The 15,129-nt window shown below is 39.0% G+C and overlaps 1 protein-coding gene across 1 annotated transcript in view; it reads left to right on the top strand.

Annotated features, from left to right (window-relative positions):
* Positions 1 to 14,681, top strand: part of edc4 (enhancer of mRNA decapping 4) — a 99,797-nt gene extending 85,116 nt beyond the window's left edge. Inside the window, exons 27-29 of the mRNA XM_078544168.1 lie at positions 6,666 to 6,885; positions 10,644 to 10,807; positions 13,447 to 14,681. Coding sequence (XP_078400294.1) covers positions 6,666 to 6,885; positions 10,644 to 10,807; positions 13,447 to 13,636 — 574 coding nt within the window. The 3' untranslated portion in view covers positions 13,637 to 14,681. The remainder of the gene's footprint in view (positions 1 to 6,665; positions 6,886 to 10,643; positions 10,808 to 13,446) is intronic.
* Positions 14,682 to 15,129: the final 448 nt, after the last annotated feature.

Raw genomic sequence — 15,129 nt, 5'->3', positions numbered from 1 at the left:
TAGACCACATGAAGCACTATTGGGCCCTGCTCTCCTCTGCTAAACCTGCTCGCTATTCTAGGAATAACCTGGACTGCAAAGATAATGCCGGCTTCTTCTCTATACTGCAGATCGCCTCCTTAAACCCTCGCCTGCCTCCCTCACCCTTGTCTCCCAACAATGTGGCATGATCTCTTGGATTTCTTTGTCACTAAGATTGCAACCTTCTGATCCTACCACCACAGTACCCCTCCCTTCCACTAGCTCATGGGGCCAAACTTCTGGTAAAGTACCCCACTACTCTAGCCATGCCCTCTCGTAGTGTCATTTATGCACAGAAGGAGGCCAGAGTTCCATGCTGGCTCCCCACAGCGCAATCCAGTCAGTCCCATTCCCCTGCTGAATCCTGGTAGCTCTGCAAGTTTATTTCCTTCAAGTACCCATCCAGTTTCCTTTTGAAATCATTGATTGTTTCCACTTCCATCCTCGTGAGCAGCGTGTTCCAGATTGTTGCGACTCATTTCTATTTCATAGAAACTAGGATCAGGAGTAAGCCATTCGGCTGTTCGAGCCTGCACTGCCATTCAATATGATCATGGCTGAACCTCTATCTCAACGCCATATTCCCGCTTTCTCTCCATACCCCTTGATGCCCCTAATATCCAAAAATTTCTTTCTTTCTTGAATATACTAAGTGACCAAGCCTCCACAGCCTTCTGTGGTAGAGAATTCCACAAGTTGACCACCCTCTGAGTGAAGAAATGTTTCCTCATCTCAGTCTTAAATGGTCTGCCCCGTATCCTGAGACTGTGGCTCTGGTTCTAGACTCCCCAACCAGGGGAAACATCCTTTCTGCACCTAGTCTGTCCAGCCCTGTTAGAATTTTATATGTTCCATCAGATCCCCTCTCATTCTTCTAAACTTTGGTTCGACTGGGTTTGTATTCACTAATTTCCTCATTTGACAGTCCTGCCATCACCGGTATCAGCCTAGTGAACCTTCGCTGCACTCTCTATGGCAAGTATATCCTTTCTTAGGTAGAGAGGCCAAAACTGCACGCAATACTCCAGGTGTGGTCTCACCAAGGCCTTGTATAACTGCAGTAATACATCCCTACTTCTGAATTCAAATCCTCTTGCAATGAAGGCCAACATACCATTTGCCTTCCTAATTGCTTGCTGCACCTGCCTATTTAATTTCATTGACTGGTGTACAAGGACACCAGGTCCCTTTGTACATCCGCATTTCCCAATATATCACCATTTAAATAATACTCTGCCTTTTTGTTTTTCACACCGAAGCGTATAACTTCACAGTTATCCATGTTATACTGCACCTGCCATCTGTTTGCCCACACACATCTTGCCTAAATCGCCCTGAAGCCTCCTTGCATCCTCCTCACAACCCCGTCCAGTTTTGTGTCGTCAGAAAATTTGGAAATGTTGCATTTGGTTCCCTCATCCAAGTCATTTATATGTATCGTGAATAGCTGGGCCCAAGCACTGATCCCTGCGGTACACCACTAGTCACTGCCTGCTATCTGGAAAAAGACCCATTTATTCCCACTCTCTGTCTCTCCGGTCTGTCAACCAATTTTCAATCCATGCCAGTATATTACCCCTGATCCCATGTGCTTTCATTTTGCCCACTAGCTTCTTATGTGGGACCTTATCAAATTCTTGAAATTCTTCAAATCCAAATACACCGCATCCACTGGTTCTCCCTTATCTATTCTACTTGTTACATCCTTTAAAAAATCCAGTAGATTAGTTAAGCATGATTTCCCTTTCATAAACCCATGCTGACTTTGTCTAGTCCCGTTAATGCTTTTCAAGTGTTCTGTTACTACGTCTTTTATAATAGACTCAAGCATTTTCCCCATTACTGATGTTAGGTTAACTGGTCTGTAATTCTGTTTTTTTTCTCTCCCTCCTTTTTTAAACAGTGGGGTTACATTTGCCACACTCCAATCTGTAGGAACTGCTCCAGAGTCTATAGAGTTTTGGAAGATGACCACCAATGCATCCAATACTCCCAGGGCCACTTCCTTTAGTACTCTGGGATGTAGATTATCAGGCCCTGGGGATTTTTCAGCCTTTAATCCCGTTACTTTCTCCAGCACCATTTCCTTTTTTCACTAATATTGATTTTCTTCAATTCCTCCCTCTCACTAGACCCTTGGTTCCCTAACATTTCTGGGAAATTATTCGTGTCCCCTTTTGTGAAGACAGAACCAAAATATGCGTTCAATTCTTCTGCCATTTCTTTATTCCCCATTATAATTTCCCCCGTTTCTGACTATAAGGGACCTACATTTGTCTCTGCTAATTTTTTTGTCTTCACATATTTATACAAGCTTTTACAGTCAGTTTTTATGTTTCCTGCAAGTTTACTCTCATACTTCATTTTCCCCTTCTTGATCAATCTTTTTGTCCACTTTTGCTGAAATCTAAACTGCTCCCAATCTTCAGGCTTGCTGCTTTTTCTGACAATTTTATATGTCTCCTCTTTGGATCATCTACTGCCCCTAACTTCTTTTGTAAGCCATAGTTGAGCCACCTTTCCTGTTTTATTTTTGCGCCAGACAGGAATGAATAATTGTTGTAATTCATGCATATGTTCCTTAAGTATTAGCCATTGCCTATCCACCGTCAACCCTTTTAGTAAGGTTCTCCAATCCATCATTGCCAACTCGCACCTCATACCCTCGTAGTTCCCTTTGTTTGGATTCAGGACCCTAGTTTCGGATTCAGCTTCTTCACTCCTAACTTAATGAACAATTCTATCAATTTATGGCCGCTCTTCCCAAGCACAACAAGATTGTTAATTAATCCTTTTTCATTGCACAATACCCAGTCTAGGATATCCTGCTCTCTAGTTGGTTCCTCAACGTATTGGTCTGAAAAACCGTCATGTACACACTCCAGGAAATCCTCCTCCACAGTATTGTTGCTAGTTTGGTTTGTCCAGTCTATATGTCAATCAAAGTCACCCATGATTACACTTGTACCCTTATTGCATGCATCTCTAATTTCCCTGACATCTCCGTTTCTGTTTGGCCTATAGACAACCCCCACCAATGTTTTCTGCCCCTTGGTATTTCTTATCTTCACCCAAACAGATTCCACATTGATTTTCCGAGTCAATATCCTTCCTTGCTATTACATTGATTTCCTCCTTTACTAAAAGTGCTACCACACTCCCTTTCCCTATTAGCGTGCCCTTCTAAATATTAAATAACCCTGGTTGTTCAGTTCCCATCCTTGGTCATCCTGCAACCATGTCTCCGTAATTGCACCAATATCATAACCATTTATATCTATTTGTAATGTTAATTCACCTACCTTATTGCGAATGCTCCACGCATTAAGATACAATGTCTTTAGACTTGTCTTTTTAACCTTGTTAGTCATCTTAGCTTTATTTTGCACTTTGACCCCATGCTAAACTGCTTATCCAACATCCAGTACTGGGTGAAAAATTTCTTCCAGCTAAATATTGGGAAGATTGAAATCATTGTTTTTGGTCCCTGCTCCAAACTATTTCCTAGCCACCAGCTCCATCCCTCCCCCTAGCAACAGTGCAAGAGTAAACTAGTCTGTTCACAGCCTTGGTGCCATAATTGACCCTGAGTTGAGCTTCCGGTCATTAATTTGCACCATCACTAAGGCTGCCCACTTCCACTCCATGATATATGACCATGTCTCAGCTCACCTGCTGAAATCCTGATTTATCCCCTTGTTACCTCAATGCACTCCTGGCTGCTTTCCCACATCTTACATGCAGAAAACTTAAGAACCCACAACCCTCTGAGAAATCTGTGCTTATCTAATTCTGGCCTGTTATGCATCCCCAATTTCAGTCACTCCACCTTTGCTGGCCAAGCTTTCAGCTGTCTAGGCCCTAACCTCTGGCATTCTGTTCTGTCCACCTCTTTAGCTGGCTTTCCTCCTTTAAGGCCTACCTCTGAAGCTTTTGATCATCTAACCTAATATCTCTTTATGTGGCTTGGTGCCATATTTTGTTTAATTATGCTCCTGTGAGGTCCCTTGGGATATTTATCACATTAAAGGTGCTATATAAATTGTTGGTTGCTATGCCCGATAATTTCAATGGAAATTAAAATTGAGCAGCTTCTATAATGGGTGGTCAATCAATAATGTCAGTTTTTTTGTCCGGGTGGCAAGTTGCAAACCTAGAACTGGGTGTCTGAAGTGGGAAAGTTTTGCACGTTTCAGTGTTAATTCTTATTTTGATAATGGAGTAATTCACAAAAATTCCTTAAAATACATTATTGCAAAGAGAGTAGGATTTTAATTCTATTCAGGCTTGTCTTGGTGTTCTGCACTTGTATGCCAATATGTCATTCTGTATAAAGGAGATGGGTCCACACTTGTGTCTTTTCCTCCTTTTATTTGGAGGTGCAGAACAATGTCTTGTGTTTCTATGTAGGGCTGAAAATTGGACGCCACGGGCATAACGTGGACCTACAAATAGGATAGACAGACAATTTAGAAAGTAGAAGGGTGTGAATTATTCAGCTAACAGAAACTATGCTAGCTGTTTTTCTCTCTGTGGAAGCAAGTGGCATATTTCTTGCTAAAATGATCTTTTATCTAGACACTGTTGAGCAGAAATGTGCTGCTTACAGTTGTTTACAAATTGGAAACTGCACCCAAGAAAAGGTGTGGAAATATGCCAGTGAAAGTCTGAGGTGCTTTCCTCTCATCGAGGCAGATAATGTCTCTTTTTACATAACAGAATTCGAAAGGCATGCAATAGAATAAAACGCAAAATTTCTGGAAATAATGCAACGCTTCACAAAAAGATTGCACTGGGAATGTTGTGATTTTCTTTCTCTTTATAAGAAATAAAGATTTGCATTTATGAAGCACCCTTCACCACCTCAGGGCATCCCAAAGCACCTTTCAGCCAATGAAGCACTTTAGAAGTATAGTCGTTGTTGTACTGCAGCTGCCAATTTGTGCACAGCAAACTCCCACAAACACAAAGGTGATAATGAGCTGATGATCTGTTGTGATGTTGATTGAAGGATTAATCTTATCCCGGGCATCAGGGATAACTCCCCTGCTCTTCTTCAAAATTACATATTTTACATCTACCTAAGAGGGCAGACAGGGCCTCGTTTTAACGTCCCCATCTGAATGATGACATGGCTGACAGTGCAGTACTCTCTCAGTACTGCATTGAATTGTCAGCCTAGATATTTGTGTTTAGATCCCTGGAGTGAGAATTGAACCCACAACCATCTGACTCAAGTGTGAATGCCACCAACAACCACAGCTGACACCATTTCATGAATGCTGGTTGTCCTGTGGATTTTAAACTTTTTCGGTTTTTTGATTCAGATTTTCAGCCTTTGAATTTCTTACTATTTGTAATATTTGTGGTGGAGTCAGTTTTCTAAAAATTATTAGAAAATTGAGTGAAAGCAGTTACTACCATTGGACAGTACAGGTATTGACTTATGGTGCAGTATACGTTAATTCGATTGATGCCTTATTTGCAGCTTTACCATGAATTTGCTTTATTGAAGATACCAATTCCCATGCAAGACAATTTTCCTGAAAACAATTTGTTAGTAATGTACAGTATGAGAATTGTGGCCTGACTATGATCATTATATTTGACTGAGTTGCATGTATATTCGTCTAGGTGGTTTAAAAATAATGCTGTGGGTGTTTAGATTTTATTATGTAAAGAAAGTATGGAATAAAAATCTATTTGACCCATTGCCCCTATTCTAACACACTGGGTACAGTTCACACTATCGTGGACTGATTTATTTAATCTCCTAAATTGCCACAGATGAGATTTGGCAGAAGATAATCCTGTGATTTTTTTTTTTCCTGAGCATTTTAAATTGAGAAAAAAACCCATATTACTCAAATTCCAGACTGCATTCAACTTTGACAAGTTGCATGTCACATACTTTTCAAGAGCACAAGGCGGTTTAAAGAAGTATTCCTTCGGGAGGTTTTGCACTCAGTGATTTACAACTATTTTGCTAGCACATTGGACCTGCAATGGTATTACAGTGCAAAACCTACATGGATCAGAGATGATAAAAGAATTACAATAATCTTACAAAACCCTCAGAACAGTTCATAATAACTGAGCAAAATGCCTCTCCAACCTACATGTTCTAAACCTAAACAGCCTGTGCCACATTTCCTTGGATCACAATTAATTCCCAGTCTACTAATTTAGATGCCCTCAGGTGGGCTAGCTTGCTTTCTCTGTGCCTGTTATGCAGCCTTTTTCTTTGCTGAGTTAGCTGCTGCAGCTTTCTGCTGGAAGAGGTTTCCTGGATAAAGTCACCATGGGATATAACTGAGGTGGAACTTCTGCAAGAATTACCGCAACCAATGTATTGTGAGAGGATTTGAAAATGTTTAATTGTAATGTGCCAATTCTTTTAATTGTTTTTCAGTATATCATTTTAAGATCAATTGAAAAGCATCAGATAAAAACTGAGGAGTTTATATGGGATATCTTAACTGCAGATTGAATGAAATGCATCATGTAACATGCCGAGTGCAAAATAAGTACTGTATAGGGACAGTGTGCTTGTGTGTGCATAGCATTTTGTGATTGAAGAGCTGTTTACAAATGTAGGGTTTCACAGATAATTGTTAGTCAAACTCATGTATGATATGCAACAGCTTACAGGAATCGATTCTGACTCAAGTACAGAGAATTGTGAAAGGCGAAGTTGGCCTAGCAATGAAGGAGCAACAGGCTGTTGTTACTTCCAGTATTATGCAGGCCATGCGTTCAGCTGCTGGGACCCCCATTCCAACAACTCACATGGATTTCCAATCCCAGCAGGCTCACATCTTGCAGCTGTTGCAACAGGGACAACTTAACCAAGCCTTTCAACAGGTATGTATAGGAAGTTAAATAAAGGCCAATAATGTGAGTTCAAGAGAAGTAATTAAGTTAATAGCTGGTGCTTTATTTTATAAAGTACTTTTATTCCTTGCACATAAATGCTAAGATCTAAATTTATTACTGGTTTAATCTCTATACAGCATCTCTAGCACCACTCTAGGTTTTCATGCCATATGGAGATATCTTGGTTAGGTGCTCTTAGCTATTCCATATGATCTGATTTTGATTCACACTTCTTTCTGTCAGTAGCAGCCTTTACTCTGTACTGAATGCATTTCTCCATTCTGTTTTATCGATTTAATTACACCTCAGAGTCATTTTTGTAAAGTTTACAGTTACAGAAGCTCTATAAAACGTTTGGCTTCACTTGTTTATTGAAAGGTTTTGATGGTCAAATACCATAATTCTGATTGAGATGAATTTTCTCCTCTTTGATTGTGATGGGTAGAGGGAACTTGAGACTCCTATGTCAGTAGTTTTTTTATTGGAATTATCTTTGGTCCTGAAGGATGTTGCACAATTTTAAAACTGATCACACATCCATCCCAGTGACTGATGTTTATGATGCTTTATATCATCTCATCATGCCTGTCTTCTGAAGTCATGAAATATCCAGAAATGTGAAGCCTACGACCAAGTTCAGTAAAAGACTGCATTCAGGCTAATTCACTGGTGGTCTAGAAATGAATAATTCAATGCCATTCTCCATTTTCGTTTCTTCTAAGAAACTTCAGGCCAAAAAGATTAAATGCTATTTTTTATAATGTATTTGCTACATAAATTAATTTGTAGGCTTTCACAAAGCATTGTCATCTGATTTAATAATTTAAAATAACAAACCTATTGACATTTTTACATCAAAGTTGAAGCAACCCAACTTTGTTGCACCTACATTGTGTGGCTGAGTGCAGTTAATTTTCCAGATGCAAAACATTCTCTTCTATCTTTTCAAGCGACTGTTAGAAAATATGTCACAAAAAGGATAGTATCTAGTGACTTCCTGTATTTTGATGAAGTGAATTCAAAGACGGAACTGAACGTGAATGGTCATTTAACACTTTATCAGAACACGTATACCTTGCTGCTTTACCTCTCTACAATGACCCAGTAATGTTTATGCTGCAGCAATTCCTTTTAAATGCCTGTGCATGAGAATAGCAATTCAACCTGTTGTTCTACACATAATGTCTATTTCCACACCAAACTGGATGGGGAATGTTGGCCTCTGTGAACTTGTGGTTATCCAAAACTCTGCTGTTTGTGTCCTACCATTCACCAAGTCCTGTTCACCATCACCCTTGTGTTGGTTGACCTACTTTGGATCCTGGTTATGAAAAATTCCCATCCGTTTTTTAAAATCTCTTCAAGGTCTCACCATCCTTATCTTTGTAACGTCCTTCAGCCCTACAACCCTCTGAGCTATCAGTGTTCCTCTAATTCTGGCCTTTTGTGCATCCCCGTTTTAATCGTTGCACCATTGCCGGTTGTGCCTTTAGCTGCCAATATTCAAAACTCTGGAATTCCCTCCCTAAATATCTCTGCCTTTCGACTTCTTCTTGAGTCATTCCTTAAGACCCATCTTTTTGACCAAGCTTTTGGTCATTTTCCCTCATATCTCCATATGTGGCCTGGTGTCAAATTTTGTTAATGCTTCTATGGGACATTTTATTATGTTAAAGGCACTATATATATATATATATATATATATATATATATACATAAACAACTAGTTGTTGATTATGTTGGGTCTTGCACTTATATTTCTTACACTGATACTAATGAAGGCCCATGTTTCCATTGCCTAAATCCAACATTTACAAAGCATGACAGCACAGAAGCAGGCCATTCAGCCCAACAGGCCCCTGCTGGTGTTCATGGAGCTTCTTTCTACCCCTCATCTGATCATCGATATATCCTTCTATTTCTTTCTCCTTTGTGTACTTATCCACCTTCCCTGTAAATACATTTATGCTATTTATCTCAACTACTCCATGTGGTAGTGAGCTCCACTTTCTAACCACTCTCTAGGTAAAGAAGTTTCTCCTGAATTGCCAGTTGGATTTATTAGTGATTATCTTATATTAATGACCCCTAGTTCTTGTCTTGCCTGCAAGTGGAAACATCTTGGAAACTTATTTCCTCTTAGAAAACATTACAAAATTGTGATGTTTTGGGTACTTTTTCTCCTACCAAATATTTTGTTGCCAAGCAGCTAATTTGGAACTGTGATGCAAATTCACGTGATTACAGGCTGGCCAAAAATAATAATACGGTAATATGATCCAATGTTACTTAAACTGCTTTTCTGCAGAACTGTTGCAAAGAATTATTACTGTGCAGCAGCCTACTGGTGGAAGGTTAATTGCTGCTGAATTATTGTGCCTGTGTAATGAGTGCAGATTACAAAAAGAATTGTTTGGCAGTAACTGGCTCTCTTGCTAAGTTGGTAAACAGGATGCTACTTCCTCTTAGGACCTAAATTTAAATACCAAGCCTTTTTGAAGTAGTGTAATATTACTACCAACAAGATGTATTGCATTTTACTGATCGAGGCATTAAAGTTGCATGTAGTTAAGATTCCATAGGCTGGAAAATCAGCACAGTGTTAAAATTTGCCTTTCTTCAGTCGTTAACAGGAAGCTATTTTTATTAAATTAGTAGAGCAACGTTGGGATGCTAATGGTTGGGAAAATGCAAAATTGAGAACAATCAGATTAATTTGGGGGTGAGGGTATTGTGTTCAGTTGAATCTACCTGTCTTCAAATTTCCAGGCGAAACACATATTGCCATCAATGATTTTTTTGGGTTGCTTCTGATTTGATATGAAGCCTTTACAGTAACTGTTCCGTGTGTCAAAATTGTCACTATTCCACTCAAAGTGCAGTATTCTGTGGAAATGCGCTCCACTTTATGGCAGGAACACTGACAAATGTGAACTGTACAATATCCCAGTTCAAGGAAAGGGTTAATTGCTTAATGGACTCTCTGGGTGTTCTCAGAATACAGCTAATAGCCACAGAACATATTTTCATACATTTTTCAATCCCTGGAGAGCTGAATTTTCCTTTCAGCTTTGAAATGCCAAATAGTTTTTGATGTATCCTCCTTAAAAATATTTACTGAAATTATCCATTGGAATTTGTAAAGTAGGCTCCAGAGAAAAAAAGGGGGTGTCTAGGTTCTTAAAATACATTTCAGGGGAAAAAAGTCAGTATTCCAATTGTCTTCGAATGATTTGCAGTGATATTGATATTACTGTGGTATAAGAGGAATTGGAGCTTATTGACATTTAACCCATTGCATTAATCCGTTTGCTTTGCACCTTTTGAAATGTGGATGTGCTTTTAACCACCTATGAAAAACACAGTACTTTTTTTAATGGCCCCTTGTACAGGATGTTTCCTCCCTTTTATTGTTGGCTGCCATCCGGTGGCGTGATAAATGACCATTCTTCATATTTGAGTGAGTTGACAGGCTTTTTTGATTGCGTAGAGCATCATAATTGAGCGCAATGCTAAAAACTCCCTATAATGAAGTGTAATTTATAAGTTTTGCAGAATCACAGGTCATTTAATTTGTAGAAATAACTGAGTAAAATTGTTGAGTTTTCTTGTGGTACACTGATTATTGAGTAACTGCCATAAGCTAATAGTAACAAAGTATTGACTTGAGCAACAAACACTTGTTAAAGTAGTTTGCAATAAATTGAGCTATTAGCTGCTTTCATTAATTATTTTCTATCCATCAGGCTTTGACTGCGGCAGACCTCAACCTGGTACTTTATGTATGTGAAACTGTGGATTCTCAGCTGGTCTTTGGTCAGCATCCTTGTCCTCTGACCCAGCCGGTTTTGCTTTCACTTATTCAACAGCTCTCCACTGATCTCAATTCACGCACAGAACTAAAACTCAGGTAAGGTGCGACATAAAGACAATTAGCAATAAAAAGAAAAACACCCTTACTGGAAATTTGAAAAACACAAAAGCAACTGAGAGTTCACAGCCTGTCAATTGGCACTTGGTAAAGAAGAAAGGGCTGATATTTCTAATGTGGGGTTATGTTACCAGACTAATGAGCCAGAGGCCTTATCTAATGATCCAGAGACGAGTTCACATGCCACAACTGCAACTACGGAATTTAAATTCAGTTTGCTAAATCTGGAATAAAAAAACTAGTGTTCGTAATCGTGGCCATGAAACTACCAGATTGTTAAAAATCCATCTGGTTCACTAATGTCCTTTCGGAAAGGAAATCTGCTGTCCTTACCCGGTCTGGCATATGTGACTCTAGACCCGCAGCAATGTGGTTCACTCTTAACTGTCCTTTGAAATGACTGAGCAAGCTACTCAATTGTATTCAAGAAGGTGGTTTACTACTGCCTTCTTGAGGGAAATTAAGGATGAGCAATAAATGCTGGGCTAATTGACATCCTACCTTGTATATAGACTCATCAAATGGCTACACCACAGAAGGAGGCTATTTGGCTTGTCGTGTCTGTTCTGGCTGTCTGAAGGAACAGTTCACCTAGATCCACACCCATGTTTTCTCCCCATTGCCCTGCACATTTTTCCTTTACATATAATAATGCATTTCCTTCTTGAATACCTCAATTGAACCTGCCTCCACCACACTCTCAGCAGTGCATTTCAGATCCTAACCATTCACTGTGTAAAAAAGTTCTTCCTCATGTCGCCGTTGCTTCTTTTGTCAGTTACCTTAAATCATTATCCTCTGATTCTCGATCTTTCTACCAATGAGAACAGTTTATCCCTACCTGCCCTGTCCAGACCCCTCATTATTTTGAATACCTCTATCAAATCTCCCCTTAAAGTTCCCTAGAGAGAACAGCTCCAGCTTCTCTAATCTACCTACCTATCTGGAATTCCTTATTCCTGGAACCATTCTCGTTAACCTTTTTTGCACCCTCTTTATGCCTTCACATCTTTCCTAAAGTGTGGTGCCCAGAACTGGACGCAATACTCCAGTTGAGGCTGAAGCAGTGTTTTGTACAGGTTTAACATAACTCCCTGGCTATTGCACTCCATGCCCCTTTGATTTAGCGAATGGTGCTGTATGCTTCATTAACTGCTCTCTCAACCTGTCCTTCCACCTTCAAAGATTTATGCATATGTGCATCAGGACCCTCTGCCCCTGAACCCCCTGTAGAATTGTATATTTGATATTGTCTATCCACGTCCTTCCTACCAAATCTTTCATCTTTTTTAACATCGTTCTGCATTATGTTTCATCTGCTACTTGTCTGCCCATTGCACCAACCTGTGTATGTCCTTTTGAAGTTCTACATCTACACTATCTTTATTTTAAAGTTTTGTATTGTCTGCAAATTTTGAAATTGTGCACTGTACACCAAGATTTAGGTCACTAACATATATATAATAGGAAAAGCAGAGGTCCTAATATCGACTGCTGGGAAACTCCACTACAAACCTTCCTCTAGTCCAAAAAGCACCTGTTAACCACTGCTCTGTTTCCTGTCACTCAGCCAATTTCATATCTACGTTGCTACTGTCCCTTTTGTTCCATGAGCTCTGACTTTGCTCACAAGTCTGTTGTGCGGCACTTTATAAAGTACGTTTTGGAAATCCGTATACACCACATCAACAGCATTAACCTCATCCGCCGCCTTTGTTACCTCATCAAAAAACTTGAGCAGGTTAGTCAATACCATTTGCCCTTAACAAATTCATGCTAACTGTCCTTAATCCATCTTTGCCCAAGTGACTATTAATTTTGTCCCAAATTATAATTTCTAGAAGGTTCCCCACCATTGAGATGAAACTGACTGGCCTGTAGTTGCTGGACTTATCTTTTCACTTTTTTTTGAACAAGGATGTAACATTTGCAATTCTCCAGTTCTTTGGCACCACCCCTGAGTCTAAGGATGATTGGAAAATTTTGGCAAGTGCCTCTGCAGTTTCCACCCTCACTTACTCATGCATCCTTGGATGCATCTTATCTCATGCATACATCCTGTGATAGAATAAAAATATTGGGATCTTTCATCAGAGCTGTATGCTTCAATGAAAGGCACCACCTATTGTGGTAACCCACTTCAGGACTTGCTGGCACCCAAGTGAAGTGCTGCATTGCCAAGGGTACCATCTTTCAGGTAAGATGTTAAGCTAAGGCACCATCTCTCTGCTCAGGTGGACATAATTCCTCGGATACTATTTGAAGAAGAGCAAAGAGCTCTTGTTCTACCCAACATCTTGACTCACTCAATATCACTAAAAACAGATTATCTGGTTATCCATTCATTCACTGTGTACGGGATCTTGCTGTGTGCAGGATACCTGCCATGTTTTTCTGCAGAAGTGTCTCCACTTCCAAATTGGCTGTGAAGCAATTTTGGACATTCTAAGGATATGAAAAGCAATATATAAATACAAGCTCTTTCTTTCTTTCTCTCAATTGCGGATTGTTGTTGAGTTTTTCCCAGCATTTTCTGTTTATGAAGAATATTATGAAAAGGTATAATCATTTTTGTGTTGTGTTAACCATACAGTAACCAACCTCCAACTTCATTTCAGTTACCTGGAGGATGCAGTCATGAATCTGGATCACACAGACCCAGTTGCTAGGGATCACATGGGCTCTGTATTGAATCAAGTCAGACAGAAACTGTACCAGTTCAACCAGGCAGAACCTCACAGTAGTGTGAGCAAAAGAGCTCGGAGACTTATGATGATGCTTCAAGGACTGGTGACTCCACTGAGCTAAACTGTACTCCATAGCTGATGGCATTTTCATGATCTGTAAGGATTGTGTTATAATTATACAATTCACATAGCTATATGTTACTAATTAATCTTTTTTTAAAATCAAACTCGAGGGCTTGTGTGCCTCTCATCTGTGGTAAGAAAACTATGGTTGGAGCCACAGGTTAGAGCAGTAACCTGATGTATAAGCTGCTTCAAACATGCTCTTTTTTCAACTTTCCTCTAATCTGTTAAGGCCATTTTGTATGAATATCTACATGTATGTTCCTCAGGTTAAAAGTAACCCATGTATATATGAAAAAAAATCTCTTCCCCTCTCATGGTTACATTGATGAAGCAGCTCAGGCTAAATAACCAACACAGAATGCAACAAATTGAGACCTGCATGCTTTCTTAAATGCATCAAACATAAATAAACTCAGTTGAAGAATAGGCTTATGTTCTCCCTTGCCCCTGTTGAATTCCTTGAGGCACTAAACAGCCTCTCATTTGGAAATTCTGACTTCAGAGCTACAGAGCTAAATACAACTGTCAGAAGCTAAGTGAACATCCAAAAATATTTTTTCAGAATATTTCAAATTAGTGTTGGACTGTTACTTTGTGAAATTTCACAGAACATAGTTTGTTTCTATCATGTTAGTTTGGAAAAAAATAGAAAAAAAATCAAAGCTGGCAAGTTTGTTTATTGCATAATGTTTTTCATCATTTATGATTTTGTTGTAATTTTACATTTTGCTTACTTTTTACCTTTAATATGGGAACTTCCTGTTTTGGATAATGTTTCAAAAATGTTCAATAAAGACTTTGGAAATTATCTGGATTGGTTTATCCTTAAATCATTAGCACTGATTTACACTTATTTTTAACATTGTTTCCAGATTTGTTTTTACCGATCCACTTGTCAGGTAAACTACTGTCTTGTATATGACACTTTTGTAACTATTTTTGTTGTGTTTTTATGATGGTTCAAAAGTTTGGGAAAACTGTTCTGTAGTCACAATTTTAGAACTGTAATGTTTAAAATAAATGCATTATTTCAAATAAAACTTGTGGATATAATGTGTTAGAAATTGTACAAGGGTGGTTTGAAAATTGGAATAATGGTTATTTAAGCTGTCAGTTCACAGTTCATTTTCGGTTCCCAAGAGTATAAGTAACCTAACTAATGCAATCTACAATTTCTAACCTGAACCTCATGGATCAATGGATAATGCACGTGAAATTGCAGCTGCCGAACAAGAAATTATTTTTTCTGCCTTCAGTTGCTGCAATATGAGCTCCATGAAGATACATTGCTACATTGTTATTACTTTCTGGCACTAAAATTTTCACATGGTTAACCTGATGCAAGGTTCATTGATTTGATTATTGTCAATTATTGTGCTAGTGTTTTGTAGCTAAATTGTAGAATTGTTAATTACTGAGATTAGGAAGTTGGGCTAAAGAAAACCCAGTGAACCCTGCTTTCAGGATATAGATGTTCTCTGTCACAAT

Source organism: Cetorhinus maximus, chromosome 6 (genome assembly GCF_964194155.1).
Source record: "Cetorhinus maximus chromosome 6, sCetMax3.hap1.1, whole genome shotgun sequence".
Lineage (NCBI taxonomy): Eukaryota > Metazoa > Chordata > Chondrichthyes > Lamniformes > Cetorhinidae > Cetorhinus > Cetorhinus maximus.
This window is presented reverse-complemented; position numbering and strand designations above follow the sequence as displayed.